Here is a 17032-nt window from a genome sequence, read left to right on the forward strand (position 1 = left end):
CCATGTTGGGCACACACGTGTACATACACCAACACATCCATGTTGGGCACACACGTGTACATACACCAACATATCCATGCTGGGCACACACGTGTAGAAACACCAACATATCCATGTTGGGCACACACGTGTACATACACCATCATGTCCATGTAGGGCACACACGTGTAGAAACACCAACATATCCATGTTGGGCACACACGTGTACATACACCATCATGTCCATGCTGGGCACACACGTGTAGAAACACCAACATATCCATGTTGGGCACACACGTGTACATACACCATCATGTCCATGTAGGGCACACACGTGTACATACACCAACATATTCATGTTGGGCACACACATGTAGAAACACCAACACATCCATGTTGGGCACACACGTGTACATACACCAACATATTCATGTTGGGCACACACGTGTACATACACCATCATGTCCATGCTGGGCACACACGTGTAGAAACACCAACACATCCATGTTGGGCACACACGTGTAGAAACACCAACATATCCATGTTGGGCACACACGTGTACATACACCATCATGTCCATGCTGGGCACACACATGTAGAAACACCAACACATCCATGTTGGGCACACACGTGTAGAAACACCAACATATCCATGTTGGCACACACGTGTAGAAACACCAACATATCCATGTTGGGCACACACATGTAGAAACACCAACACATCCATGTTGGGCACACACGTGTACATACACCAACATGTCCATGCTGGGCACACACGTGTACATACACCAACATATCCATGTTGGGCACACACGTGTAGAAACACCAACATTTTCATGTTGGGCACACACGGGTACATACACCAACATTTTCATGTTGGGCACACACGTGTACATACACCAACATATTCATGTTGGGCACACACGTGTACATACACCAACATATTCATGTAGGGCACACATACAGACATACCCATTTACCCATAAATATATCCATGTACTTCATTGGGACAAAGGTATTTCTTTTGTTGATGATGTAGGTAATGATATATATGTTTGTGACTACACTTGTGATTTATAAAAAAAGTGGGGCTTTCGAGGCAGCGAAGGGACATCGAACCAACCACCAACAAACCCCCCACCCCTGCTTCAACCCTGAAAATATACACACGCAACTCGGGTACACTGCCCGCCTGTTTGGGTAATAGTGAGTGAGTGAGTATGGTTTTACGCCGCTTTTAGCAATATTCCAGCAATATCACGGCGGGGGACACCAGAAATGGGCTTCACACATTGTACCCATGTTGGGAATCGAACCCGGGTATTTGGCGTGACAAGCGAACGCTTTAACCACTAGGCTACCCGACCGCCCCTCTGGTAATAGGACATACCAGTGAACAGTTATAGCGTGTCCTGAACTTCGCAAGAGTTCAAATAGTTTACAGAAGAGGGCATCTGTATTACTTCTATATCGTGTGTTTCTACGTCCGTGTGGGTTTTAAGTTCTTCCCACTTAGAAAAAGAGGGTAAATCCTCACAACAACGAGGAAATATCACTCATAATTACATAAGAGAAGAAATATTCACAGCGAACAATAGTTACCGGGAAGTTATGTAACAGATAAATATGTTCTTGACACAAGTTTAAGGTTGTGTTTGATCGGGGATCGTTTGTTTCAGCATACAACAGTCAGCAGCATCCAACACAAGTCATCCCCGACCACGCGTGGCGAGCGGCGGACTCACATCGCTCGGAGCTCTCACTGACAGTGCGTTTCTCTAGCCGTACGGCAGCGGTCTGTCGCTGTGTTGAGTGTTGATACTCATGACTTACAACCATATTTCTGTGATGTCTGGAATACCATTCTGACTGGATATCAACCTGGGCTCTTATCTGGGCACAAAATTAGTCTATAATTATCCCAGTGTTATGGCGAGGGTACTCTAAGAGCCGGAAACTCGTACATCCGGCGAGTTGACCCGTCCGGGTTATCGAGTTGCCGTTCCCTCTGCATTGTCTTAGGGTTACTGTCACTCGGAGAAGCCGAAATAGCGAGTATACCTGGTATTGCGTACGGCAAGCTGTATGTCCGTGTGTACATAATTCATCAGCGAGTGATTCAGTCACTATTGTGTTGTAGGCGGGAGAGTCTGTGTGTCGCTATACCGCGATCCAGAGACAGCTGGAGTTAGCGCTCGCTTCGATAACGAGCGACAGAGTGAGAGAGAGAGAGAAGAACGAGAGAGCGAGAGAAGGGGTCAAACACTGCGAGGTCAATGAAATGAAAATGAACGCTTCATTGGCCGGTATATGGATGTTCGTGATGATGTCCCTGCAGACGCTTGGTAAGTAATTTCTAATCTTTTTTTATGTGCTGTGTTATCAACAGAACACGATCTCACATAAAGCCAATGGGCTTCGACGGTTTGACAGATCGCCGTTTTTCCTATCCACTGGGCCCATGGGTTCAGCGAATTTCACGCTTCGTGTTTACATCGCTTTTCATTTCAAACCAACGCGTTTATCGGAAGTGTTTTTGTTGCTCGTGTATTAAATCTTAACACTACACTAGCTTGTAAATAGACCGTCACACGGCTCTCAGTAGTTTATATTGCCTATTTCAATTCCGAATTTCCCTACTCCCAACGCTAGTATAGTACTAACCCATTGTAGTCTTGACAAAGGCGTGCATCTGCCAATTGCCCATTATATTTACACACATGGTGTTGTTTAAAGTCTCGGATCGGCCTTGAACAGATAACACGCGCCCTCAGCCGTTTGTCCATTTCAGAATCTCGTTGTACATTTCACTCACCGGCACCACATGGCATGTCGTAACCGGCCGGCGTTGTGAACGATCGTAAACGCCGAGGCCTCTGATAATTACATAATTTAGATTGAGTGGATCGTAGAATTAGGGCAATTTTCGGCAAGCCTGTTCATCCCTCTGGTACTTGGGGTAGGGGATCCCTATGCGATACACATGGGATGACGTCGTTCTTTGATGTTGTGCAGTGACGTCATGGCTTACTCATATACCTGGGACGCTTGGTGATTGCCGATATTGATTCCTGTATCTCGTGGTGCGGCTTTCCTTATCACTGCCTCATATCGATCTCTCTGGCAGCGAGTCAAAGCGACCTTCAACAAATTATCGCCTGTTGTGACAAAGATTGTTTTAGCGTATAATGAAGTGCCGAATTTGTTCCGTGTTCATTCATGCAGAGAGATATCTCCTCACGTGTAGTCTATAGCCCGTTTCAGTAAATATGGGTTGTATTATGAGAGGAAGTAAAACCAGATGACTCACTTATTGATGCACTTGTATATATCTTGCATCCAGGTTACGCGTCCAGTCATCCAAAAACTTCATTAAAAGTTCATTGAATTACTCATTTTGTGAGAGTTTGGTAAACAAACTAAATGTTGAGCCACATAACAAAACAAAACTAAATTCGGCAAGATCCGTTTTTCACGTTTGAGCATGTAGGTATATTGAGTACATTGTCAATATCTACATATGGATAGTGTACAAGTTTTCGGGAAAACAACACGATGAATGTATGTTCTACGAGACTATGCTGGCTAGGAATTCACGTCTATGTATATGGTAAATTTTATAACGACAGCACTGTTAACATGAAAGTTAGATATAGCACAATGTATGTCCTGTATACAGTTAAACCCTACTTATCCGGAATCCCTGCGATTACTGTTTGCGACGTCTAATTAAACGTACATTAATCCATAAACATACTTCGTTAATCCGGAAATTTGTTCATGTGGTAAAATTTACTAAAACTGAAAATGAGGATAACGGATTAACGAAGTTTCACTTTTCAAGAAATATCCATGTCAGAGTATGCTTCGATAAGTCTGAAATGATACTGACAAGCCACTTAATCACCATGACTGTCTGCTGTTCAAGTTTGACGATAGAGCCAGGTGCGCGGTCAGGGGTGAAGGTGAAATCGGCTGTGCCAAGTTATCACCGAGTGTATATTTCGTTTAGACAACAGTCACTGAGTGTGTGAGTGAGTTGATTAACGCTGCAGTAAGCTATATTCTCGATATACCACATCGGTATGTAGGTAATAAAACACTACTATGGTACTCGAATCAAATCCATCACCAAATAACCATTTCGTGTTTGTTTCATTTTAGCCACCATCAAATATTGGTGTATACAGTAAAGTACGGTTATAACGAACTCAAAGGGACTACTAGTTTTAGTTCGTTATAACCGTAGTTCGTTATAAGTACATATACAGCATGACTACAGCAAGTAGTCGGGACCAAAAAGTAAGTTCGTTATATCCGTCAGTTCGTTATAAGCGTGTTCGCTATAACCGTAGTTTACTGTACTTTCTTTTGCCCGGCAATTTAAGATAAATATATTTAATACCCGATGAAGATAACCAAGTAGAATAGACATATAATACACTGGATAATCGCGGATGGCATATGCGGCAAGCATGGTTATGTGGGACCTATTCAGCCATGAATCCCCCAGGGACAGACAAACCTTAATCTTGACAGTGTCGTTAACGGGATGCCGCCACTTGAACATGTCTTGTCATGATGCAACAGGGATGCCAGCAAGCCGTGTCAAACGTATCACTGCAAGTGCTTTGAAGCTAACGTAACGTCTGTCAAGGCTGCCTTGCGTGTGAAAACAACGAAAATTAGGTTTGTCAATGTGAAGCAAAACAGTCCGCAGTGTACAATGTGAGGGAGTTGAATGTAAAAAACGTGTTAAATGATGACTGGCTGACTGGTTTTACGCCGCTTTAAGCAATATTCCAGCAATATCACGGGGGGGGGGGGGGGGGGGGGGGGCGCACCAGAAATGGGCTTCACACATTGTACCCATGTCGGGAATCGAACCCGGGTCTTTGGCGTGACGAGCTAACGCCTTAACCACCAGGCTACCCGACCGCCCCTGTTAAATGATGATAAAGATTTATTTTTAAGGAACGTGACATGGTGATATGGTGTTATTAAAACAGGCAGGTGAGAAGATATATTGACGTCAATTTAATATTAACTGTGCAATTAAGTTTTCCTTAGACTACATGTAAAATATTCACTATTTGGGATAAAAACAAAGGTTTCATTAACTATAGTTTACGGGGCATAGGCGGAAGATTAATATCTTAAGTCATTGACTTTAAGCAGTTGATAAACAAATTTTGTAGAAACAGCTTCATGCTAATAACATTATCACCTCTATTACTCAATGAAACCCAGTACGAACAGTATGAAGTACGGTCATGTTCTGCAGTTATATGCTTTTATTACTGTAGGCCCCCAATTCAACCTACTATAGTACCAGTCGTTGATATCACGGTGAGAGGCAGATGGGCTAACGCTCCGCTGTGCAGAGTCGTGTCCCTTATCCGGACCGAGGTTTCGAATCCACGACTGCTTCGAGTGAAATCCTTGGTTTGTCAGCACCATGCTATGCTTGTGGGATTTCTTTAAAGTTGTGAACGTGTACATCTTGGGTAGCTTTATGCCACCCACATTGAGATAACTTGCCGAAATATGCAGTCCGAGATTAAACAAGCTTTCTTTCCGGGTGATTGAACAATCCATTCATTATTAGAACCGTTTCGCGAGATATCCGTTCACTCGTGTGAGTAGACTGGAACACGGGCACCCAAATGCAGTCGGTCTACATGACTACTGCAGGTTCTAATTTATGATGATGGGACGTGATTTGAGGGGTATTTGTCCCCCCATCGACCCCCCATCCACTTAAATAATTAGTCACTGGAAAGTCTGGTTATTTAATGTAATTATTCCTGGGAGCTCGTCGAAGCAAGAGAGGCAATCCCAAAAAGTGAATTCTATTTTTTTTTGTAAGTTTGTGCAAGGAACATTTATCAGTTTTTGGTTGACGGTTATCTAAAGATCAATAACGACTGTAGTAAAACCGATTAAATGTAATTAATAATACATGCCACAGCAAGCGCACTTGCCTCAACCCCTCTCCGGACCAATTCAAACATAATGCAATTTGTTCGTGATGTGCCGGGACTCGGTGATTCCGGGTTAAATCGGCGTGTCTTCTCAAATGGTTAGCTTTTTCACATTTCTATAGATGGAAATGGACGGGGGCTCCTTTGATAGGACCTGACCATGCAAACTATGCATAAAGTTACGTCATTTGTCCAGGTCAGGACGCGTAATCGCAATCCTGAACACACGATGACAGAGATTAAATACTGTGATAGATTCAATTCATAAACTGAAAGAATTGATACCTGTCGTGTTTCTGATAACGTCATACTAAGGTGTAACTTATGTTTTAGGAGCTGAGAAGTGGATACTCCAGGGCGAATAATCATGAAAATAACGCTTTAAAATTGGCATCTGGTAAATGGCGTAATTATTAATATTTCATGATAATGGCATTTATACTGGGATTTAATGATTATCTCTTGGGCAGTTATTTTCTCATTTTGAAATTTGATTACCAGCATGATTGTTAATGCATATAGATTCGTCCTAAATCTTCAAATATTTAATAAGGAACAACATTCACCTTTAAGTAATACTCGGATACCGAGAAGCTAGATTATCAGACATACGAAGGCGTGACGAATATTTCGTATCCATGGACAGGGGCCCGTCGCGCGTCTCGGTCAGATAAATCGATTCCTTTTTCTCACCAGAAACTCTTAATCGTTACTTAGCCAATTCAACACACACTCTAACCAATACAGGACAATGGGTGTTCTCAGTCAGGGCCTCTGGTGTTAGCCAAATTGCCCCGAATATGAATATGAATTCGTGCAGTATGAATGCAGAGTAGCTCGGTCGTTGATTAACTTTTATCTGTCAGAACGTTTTATGCGGTGGCTGCATGTGACTTCCCTGACATCAAAGATTCATTTCAGGGTTGACATCTTGTGTCGGTAATATGACTCTTGACGAGACTGATCGACATTCAGCATATGTTATTAAGAGATCAGATCTGAAAGGTTTTAGCGTTATCTTTATTAAGTCGTTATGGTGTAATTGATCTGCTTTTGAATCGATAGATGTATTTCCACAGTTCAACATCATTAGATAAAAGGATTCGTTCCAGAGCAAGCATACTGTATGATAAGAGTGAAACAGAATATGTGTATTAAGTACCTTCTCTTTATTAGTTATCATTCATAATGTGAAATATGGCAGGATGTGATTAGTTCACAGTGATTTGAGCATTGACATACAGGAGACTAACCTATGGTTATAGATGTTATATTTGGTATAGGGGCACAGGTGGACCAGTCGGCTAAGGCGCCGCGATTCGCTGTGCAGAGTTGCGTCCCTTGGGCACACCAGAAACCTATGATTGTGGGTTCGAATCCCGGTTCGCCCCGATTATACTTCTAGGTTTGTCAGCACCATACCCGTGCTCGTGGGTTTCACCGAAGTGGTAAACGTCCGAGACCTGCATCACTTCGGGCTTTCCTCCCACATTAAGCCGACACGCCGCGATATAACTGTAATACTGTTAAAAGCGGCGTTAAACCCAACTCTCACTCATAATATTTGGTATTAGACTTTCTTAGTTCAGTGTAGATTCTTGTACTTTGTTGGGTGGAGTCGGGATTCGAATCCAAGCTCAAAGTGAGGCACCGAATACCCCAGCACACAATGTCAGCGACCTGACCAACTCAGACACCGAGGCTTCCACAAAATGGAAGTCCGACAACTGATAGTCTACATCAGGTGCTTCGTGTACCCCACTGATGGGTGGAGGCGTATTGTTACCGAAATATAGTTGTACATAAGGTTAAATTAAACAACTGAAAAGGGGGTGAGTATGTTAGATCTGAGAAGGGAATGAGAATGAAAAATGGTGACAGTTTCATAAATCAAGTAAGCTTTAATAGAACGTCCGCCCGGAGAGCGGAAGGTCCATGGTTCGATCCCCGGCCGCGTCATACCAAAAGACGTTAAAAGATGGTACTTGTTGTTACCCTGTTTCTCGGCATTTAGGGCCTAAAACGAGGACTGGTGCATGCACGTCGCTATATAGGTGCAATAATCTTGGACGCGACGTTAAACCCCATTTCACCTAACCTCACCAAGTATGCTTAAGTATCTGTAAGAAGGCTTATGAGTGAAACAAACTTTTGATTTGGAATACTTTGCATAGCTTCACGTTAAATAATGTAATACATGAATCCAAAAAGAGACACCAACAAATGTATAGTTAATATTGTATCTAAATGTTCTTTCCATTCTATGTATGACGGTTCTTGGCGATTCGGTCTGTAAGTCACGTTTTGGGAAGGTGAGAAGATGGCTAGGTCACGTCGCCCCAGGGTGCCCTGGTCCGTTCGGACTGTAATAACATCAGAGGGGTATCCGCTGTAAGCTTCGCCCCCTAGCCCACACAACCGCTCACCGACACCCACCTCGTTATAACACGCCGACCAGGTGCGTCGCTTGATCAAAACACTTCGGTCTGGTTCGTGGCAGAGATTTCTGTTTGCAGCTTTGTTTGGCCTTTTCAGTACTTCTAATAGCCTTTCTACAAACCACGTTCCAGTTAGTCGGCCACATGGTGCGACTCATTCATTGATTGACGTGCATTTGGTAATATGAATGATTACATAATATACGTCGGTATGTGGCAATATTACATACCGTGGTATAACATTGAGATGCCATGGTGGACAGATATTTAACTATGTATTGGGTACATGATGAAGTCTTTTTTCGCGTATTCTCATAAAAAGGTTTTTTTAAAATACGCACGCACATACATATATTAATGACATTGTCGACTCTATGTGTACAGTTTGAATCACTTCAAGACACCCTGTGCTAACTGAACTGGAGCGCATGTACTGCCACACTGGTAGCATTCATTCATTCATTCATTCATTCATTCATTCATTCATTGGGCGGTCGGGTAACCGACATGGGTGCAATGTGTGAAGCCCATTTCTGATGTCCCCCGCCGTGTTATTTCTGGAAAATTGCTTAAAGCGACGTAAAACCATACTCGTTCACTCACTCACTCACTCACTCACTCTACGTCAAGGACGAAAGAGGATGACGTCTCCTGACACTGTAATGTTATCTCTGCCAGCAAGCATCCTTCATGGGGTGTCTGATACGAACCACAACATTCTCCAGATACAAAAGGCGTACATGAAATCAAATCCAACCTTCTGTTTCTGCAGAGGCTCTCGACCCTACCTGGTCGAGGTACAATTCAGAGGCCCAATAGCCGAGCATGCTCTAGGGCCCAAGCTTGGCTCGGCGTCACTAGTTGGGTCCTGTGTGTCAGATCCTGTTTCCCAGCTTCACAGTTAGGACATTTGTCGAAGATAATTATGTGTTCGGTTGCATGGAAGTATCCCCAAATCTTAATACGTTAAAGCGACTTCTGTCGTTTCGTAATACTAAGGATTTAAATACCTTTCTAAGTATAGCTGACCATACTCAAGACTCGCAGACAAAGAACGGTAAAGAGATATTTCGTTGTCATGCTGTCGGTTTGATGCTTTTGGCATTTTCTGATGATGCATTTCAAGGTTCTCTTTTGTGCCCACCATTGAAGATGCGGGGTAGAATAGGTCTTCAGCAACCCATGCTTGCCGGAAAAGGCGACCAACGAGATCGGGTGGTGAGGCTCGCTGACTTGGTTGATGCACGTCATCGTATTCCAATTGCGTAGGTCGATGCTCATGATGTCAATCAGTGGATTGTGTGGTCCAGACTCGATTATTTACAGATCACCGTTATATAGCTGGCATATTGCTGAGTGCGGCGTTAAACAGCATACAAACAAAATAAATCTTTTGAGCCACTGTTTGTGGTTTCAAGAAAATAAGCGGAGAATAGCGGAAATGACACACAGCAAATATACTGTATCAGTTTCTGTTTCTGTTCGCGCGTGGATTAGTCATTTCATCAGTGGAATCCTGACATAATGTTTCTATCGCCCAAGGGCAGAGAGAGACAGACAACGGACAGCGAGCGAGAGAGGGAACCATCTCCAACACAGACTATAACATCTTGAAGGAATTATCGTATCGTTGATTACCACAATGAATACCAACAACACAGGAGCTGTGTTTATCTCTCGCTTCACACCACGTTAGTCCGGTCCCAGTGTCAACTTGCCAACAATAAACCCATCACACTCTGACGGGAGACAGTTGTCTCCACGATGGAAATGAAACTGCTGACAGTAACGTTGTATTACCATACACCACGAAATACCACATCAGACACCAATCAAACACCAAGCTTCTCAATTGGCCGTCGACGGCAATTTTAATCGGTGTGTGTTATGTGAACATGACGTTTTTGAGAAACGTTTTGTAATAATAAGTCGTATGGCATGTATGCCTTATTTTCTCCCAGTGTTTTATCCGCCCAAGGTGTAGATACCGTCGTATTACGTGGTGCAGTGTAGCTACGAAGTGCCACTATTCTCACGGCTGTCTGGCATGTGTTATGTCTTAGAAATACAAAAACATACTGAAGTATGGGGAAACCTCGGGAACGTGAATGTATATCGCGATATCAGGGTTAGAAGTGTTCCAATATCGGACAGGCAATTATGGAATTAACTAAAGGGTTGCTATGTAAAGGTTAGGTATGTGTAAATATACACAGTTCAATCAAAACAGCATATGGTAATGAAAACATAATGTCACATACTCATTACTCACATGTCACACTCATTACTCATTACTCATATAATCATTACTCATTACTCAAATGTCACATAATCATTACTCATTACTCACATGTCACATACTCATTACTCACATGTCACATTCTCATTACTCACATATCACACTCATTACTCGCATGTGAAATGCTCATTACTCATTACTCACATGTCACATACTCATTACTCACATGTCACATACTCATTACTCACATGTCACATACTCATTACTAGCATGTCACATACTCATTACTCATGACTAATTACTCACCTGTGAAATACTCATTACTCATTACTCACGTGTCAAATACTCATTATTCATTATTGACATGTCACATACTCATTACTCACATGTCACACTCATTACTCATTACTCATATAATCATTACTCATTACTCAAATGTCACATAATCATTACTCATTACTCACATGTCACATACTCATTACTCACATGTCACATTCTCATTACTCACATATCACACTCATTACTCGCATGTGAAATGCTCATTACTCATTACTCACATGTCACATACTCATTACTCACATGTCACATACTCATTACTCACATGTCACATACTCATTACTAGCATGTCACATACTCATTACTCATGACTAATTACTCACCTGTGAAATACTCATTACTCATTACTCACGTGTCAAATACTCATTATTCATTATTGACATGTCACATACTCATTACTCACATGTCACATACTCATTACTCATGTATTTTGATTTAACTGAGTGTAATTTGTCAACAGCACTCTGTGGCACTGGCGAGCAGTTCGTTGTGCAGTGATGCTTTCCCTTAGACGTGCCAGGAACCTATGATTGTGGGTTCAAATCCCAGATTCGCACTGATTATGTTTGTAGATTTTTTCTGCACACTGGAACATGTTACTCATATTCTATGCCAACAAACTCTCCGACGAGGTCGAACTAAACGAGTCGATTATAGAGAACAAATCAACATGATGAACCTCTGGACAAACGAAAAATAGACAATTACCGCTGTTTCCGGGGCAACGAGATTAGAACTAATGACGGACCGCTGCAGTCGTTCAATTAATACACGAGCTAAGGGCATTATAGTGACAGATAACAATATAACATTGTAAATAACTTTTACATAGAATTAAGTCCGATATATATATATATATGGCCCTTTCCTAAGCAGCATTGAACAAAACAGACCTTCGGAAGTCTCTGATACGACGGCTCTTATACTGGGATCATTAATAGCCATAATCAGTATCGCACCGGGAAACCTTCTCGTAATGGGCATGATTAGGTGAGCAGAGATTGGTCTGTAGGATGTTTTATCTATTATACAGCTCGTGACCTGTGTTGTCCTGATAGAAATACACAGACCCAGACTGAATAATTGTATGTCTATCTTCAATACAATTAGTTGTACTTTGTGTAGTCCGTAGTTCGTGTTTCATTACTAGCGGAGAAGCCTTGTCTTGAAAGCGCTCGCTCGTTACGCCCAAGGTCCGGGTTTGATTCCCAACACAGGAAAATTCATTTCTTGTGTCCCTCGCTGTAATATTGCTGGGGTATTGGTTAAAGTGGCGTAAAACAATACTCACTCTTTTAGTGCAACAGGCTTGTTATACGGATATGTATGAGGATCTCCAGCATCCCATATTTGTTAAATGCATGGTCACAATGGCTGCTAAATGGCGCATCAGTCGGTGATCAGAACACGCTCAGATAGGACCTAGTTGAATGTTTTGGTACCCGCACAACGTTTATCGATGCGAATCTATTGGAACATGGTTTCGTTTGTTTGTGAGCCCATTTACATGTTATAGTGACTGGGAAGTTCGCGAGATATTTCGGTTTATCAAAGGAGGACGATGGCCAAATGCTGACTTGTTATTGTTTTGACAGGGTAATGAGTGCATTGAGAAATTTTCCCACTTGGGCGGCCATCTTGGACGCCATTTTGGATTTCGGGGTGACGCAGTAAATTTTTACGAGCACACCAAGAGATAATGTTAGGTAATGGTTTAAGCAAGCTAAAAAACATGGTGAACTTAGTTTGTAAGATGGGTACAATGGCACCATAAAACTAAGCTTGCTACGGGAATCAAACCTTCGATTATATGGTGTGAGCACCTGATGCATTGTTTGTGTGGAATACGACCAATGAACTGCAGGATGGATCCGATGGATCATGTCATGTGGAGTTTCAGACCAAGTAGGCTGCCAGGCAAGGAAATGTTTACACTCATGTTTGATGATGGCTAATAAAGAAATAAACAACAAATGGTTATTCCATGATGATGTATTTGATACGGGTATCAGAGTAGTGTTTTGGACCGTTAGATTGCAGTGTTTCCGCGGCTGTTTCAGCCTATTAATGTTTTGATAACGTTTGTATTTTCTTTTAGCAAATTCAGTTTTCATGCTGACTGCGGCCTTAAACAACAAACAAACAAACAATTTTTAAGTGTATACTATCCTTTGCCCAGTTTTGTATACATTGAATCACATTTGCTTGTAATACCATGGGTACGAGCCAAATCTTCCTCTAGTGAAGTCAAGGTATTTGGCTATAAATTTTCGTGTCTTTGTAACAATATGTAGAACAAGATCGAAACAATATTAAATATTTGTCACAATACCCCAACACCAGGGGCCGCCACTCATGCTATTAACATATTGTTTTCCCGGCCAAGGTTCATTCGTTACCGACAGCCGTCATTCTCACTGATTTTCTATTTTATATCCGAAGAGGGTTCTAGAATCATCTTCGTGGTAATAATTATTATTCCCCAATAGTTGTAGAGAATCAAAATTTTGTCAGTTCCCTGCAGAAGAAACAAAGATTGTTATTTGCGAGACCAAATTATGATAACCCGCCCAACTCATCTCCGCTAATATTTCTATAATGATTTTTGTTAATCAGTGTTCGGAAAAGCCAAGAAGCAAGGATACTTCTTTATTCTATCACTCTATTTTCGTGTGAAACAAGATCTGTCAATGACGTCATCGCCGTTCCTGACAGCATGGGACACATGGCAGGCAACATGATATCCTGTAGAATATACATTATAATAATAGCCGTGCAATACGTTCCACCCCTGGCCAACCTGGAAACATCGTACAATAGGCACGAGTCAGGCATTGTTTGTCTAAACATGCAGACTCGTTTATGCAAACTTTCTCATGGGTAAATAGCTCTTAGGGGGTTATTGACTCATCTGCACTGTTTACTTAGCCAATGATCTGTCTCAAAGAAGTGATCCGCCGTCGGTATACCTCCGGAGACCAATGCTTATCACTGAAGTCGCCTTCCGCGCCAAGTCATTAAAACAAATGCTAATGTTGCTATGTTTTACGAAAATTACGATTGTCGGCTTGCAAATTATTTTGTATCATCGTATCTTATCCCGGTGCTGTGCAATTACGTTATCACGAGAGCGCTGCTGCAAGAGTCTATTACAGCGTTATGCAAAACAAAAACTGTACATTGCCAAAAAACGTCACAGAAGGTTAATGTCACGGTGACCCTCATTGTTGATTCTGCTGGAAGTACTTCAAATCAGCTGGAATTATTCCTGGAGATTAAAATTTGAAAATAACCGACATGCCCAAATAAGGACCTCCTGACTTGGAAATAATTCCATTCAATTAAGCAAGACGATGTGGCCGGTGATACCTTTCATGAACCAAACTGATTAACGGTGTCTTCAGCATACCTAACTGCAGATAACACTTTCATCTTATATCATTCCGAATTAATATTTGCTCCACAAGAAACGCATTGATTAAAATTCTCCAGCGCCGAGAGTCGCCGAGGAACGATAAAGAGCGATATATTTTGGTGGAACGAAATGTCTACATATCTCAACAATGGCGGAATTGATTTTTGACAGATGTCGACAGCCAGTACAAGAATCTCATTATCGCTGGATATCTCGCTACCAGCATCAAAGAGCATAATATACATTCATTGTATATTTCTTATTTTTTTTATTAAACAAGACCCCATTAGTCAATACTCAAGAAAAGTATCTTGTATTTGATACGTACACGCTGTATTTTACGGAAGCGTAGTAGGGCCACGGTGAAAATGTGTTTTTTTTTTGTCTAAGTATCTCCTACGTAGGACTTAGTATCTTCTACGTAGGACTTACTATCTCCTACGTAGGACTTAGTATCTCTTAAGTAGGACTTAGTATCTCTTACGTAAGACTTCCTATCTCCTCCGTAGGAGATACTAAGTCCTACGTAGGAGATAGTTATTCTAGTCCAAACTAAGTCCTACGTAAGAGATAGTAAGTTCTAGGTAGGAGATAGTAAGTCCTACGTAGGAGATACTAAGTCCTACGTAGAAGATAGTGATTTTAGGCCATTCTAAGTCAAACGTAAGAGATAGTAAGTCCTACGTAGGAGATAGTAAGTCCTACGTAAGAGATAGTAAGTCCTACGTAGGAGATAGTAAGTCCTACGTAGGAGATACTATGTCCTACGTAGAAGATACTAAGTCCTACGTAGGAGATAATAAATCCTACGTAGGAAATACTAAGACGAAAATAAATGTCACCGTGGCCCTACTACGCTTCCATAGTATTCCAAAGATATTGGCTGTACAAACAGTTTTAATATCGATCAACTGTCGTTCAGTTGGTTTGATAATATGAAATATCTGGAATCCCTTACGTGCATTCTGATCAGACTGCCCCGGGGTTATTGCACTTTACTGAACCGAAGCCGACATGTGTGAGATATATTACGGCACACACGATACATACAGCCAGCCCTTCTTAATCCGGATGGCACCGCTCCTAGGAAAATCCCTCGTGCAATGTTAGAATTCGTCTTCAGCAACTGATGCTTGTTGTAAGAAGCAACTAATGGGATCGAGTGGTCAGATCTACTAACCTGGTTGATGCATGTCATCGTATCCCAATTGCGGAGATCGATGTTCATGATGTCAATCACTAGCTTGTCTTGTCCAGACTCGATTATTTACAAACCGCCGTGATACGGCTGGAATATTGCTGCGTGCGGCGTTGAACAATAAACAAACACATTTAGTTGACCCAAACATCATTAAGGGTGGACGTAAATACGAAAAGGATAGGGTTGGAGACGGATGGTTGGTGATGACCTTTTTATATGGGTGAATTTTATTTTGTACACCCATCAGTGATTGTCCAGAGTACCCAGTGTCCGGGGGCAGGATTAGCTGGATTTCGAGATAGATGTAAAACATATTTCAATATTTTCTGCTATTCTTCAAACTGTTGGTTGTTGTAAATTGATGTAATTTTATTAGTAATGGTAAACTGGTTGTAGGACATTCCATTCCAATGTAACTGATAGGTTGCGTTATATCTGGATAATCAATGAAACGGCGAACACCAAATGAAACGCAGGATAACAGTTGCAGTAAATTATGTATTGTGCTTGATTCCGTTATCAGGGAAAGATGGCGGGGGTATTTTCGTCCTGGATATATATGTACCAACTACGATTTATTGACTTTCACTAATAATACATTCCATATCCCTGTTCTTATCTGTAAATATCTTTTGCCAAATATGGAGCAGACATCTGGGTTTTTTTAGTTTTTTTTAACACTATTTTACCGTTAGTTCAATTTACACTAAAAACCAAGGTGGTCCCACCCTCGGTTATGGGGTGTTTTCTGTATTCTGATGATCAATTACCTACACTCATTTGCGCCAACAGATTTGTTTGAGGAGTGACGTCAAATCTCCATCTCGCTTAACTTCCCACAGAATATCTCTCGCGCCTGCTAGTGATTTGATTGGACGGCTAATGTTTTACGTCAGTCATACGACACGGACTAAAAATGAAGCTCTGGTGTTGTTCTTGAAAGGAACTATATTACCCAGGATACACGAAGATGAGGTATCTGTATCATTACTGTGGTATCAGTACGCTCCATAGTTGTCTGGAATTGCTGCCAATACTAATACTAAACTGTCATGTTTACTGCCAACGTGGTTGACAACCGCCTCCTCCGATCAGTTCGCCATCTATCATCGTTACCACAGAGGATGTTTTTATACATCTGCCTCCCGTCTATGAAATGAAGTCAGTAGCCAAGCTGTTGAGGCAGATTAGTTGTTTATAATCACCCAATCATAGCCTCGTCCTCACCGTCTTGTATCGACATGTTGAGGCAGTGTATTGGTTTATATTAATCTTGACTGGCCATCAATCATGCGACCATGTAAAAATGTAACACTTGTGTCTATGTAAATGCATGACGCTCTCTTTACTGAACAGTGACGGCGACTGACGTATTCTCCCTGCTAATATAGCTTCAGATCATCCACAGCATCCTCTTGTTATATTTAATGGACTGTTCTG

General features: G+C 41.7%; 1 protein-coding gene across 1 annotated transcript in view; it reads left to right on the forward strand.

Moving 5' to 3' along the window:
- Window positions 1–17032, forward strand: part of LOC139472015 (peroxidasin homolog) — a 72586-nt gene that overhangs the window by 17361 nt on the left and 38193 nt on the right. The window contains exon 2 of the mRNA XM_071254818.1: window positions 1659–2324. Coding sequence (XP_071110919.1) covers window positions 2261–2324 — 64 coding nt within the window. The 5' untranslated portion in view covers window positions 1659–2260. The remainder of the gene's footprint in view (window positions 1–1658; window positions 2325–17032) is intronic.

Source organism: Haliotis cracherodii, unplaced genomic scaffold (assembly GCF_022045235.1).
Source record: "Haliotis cracherodii isolate W230 unplaced genomic scaffold, xgHalCrac1.p SCAF_1, whole genome shotgun sequence".
Lineage (NCBI taxonomy): Eukaryota > Metazoa > Mollusca > Gastropoda > Lepetellida > Haliotidae > Haliotis > Haliotis cracherodii.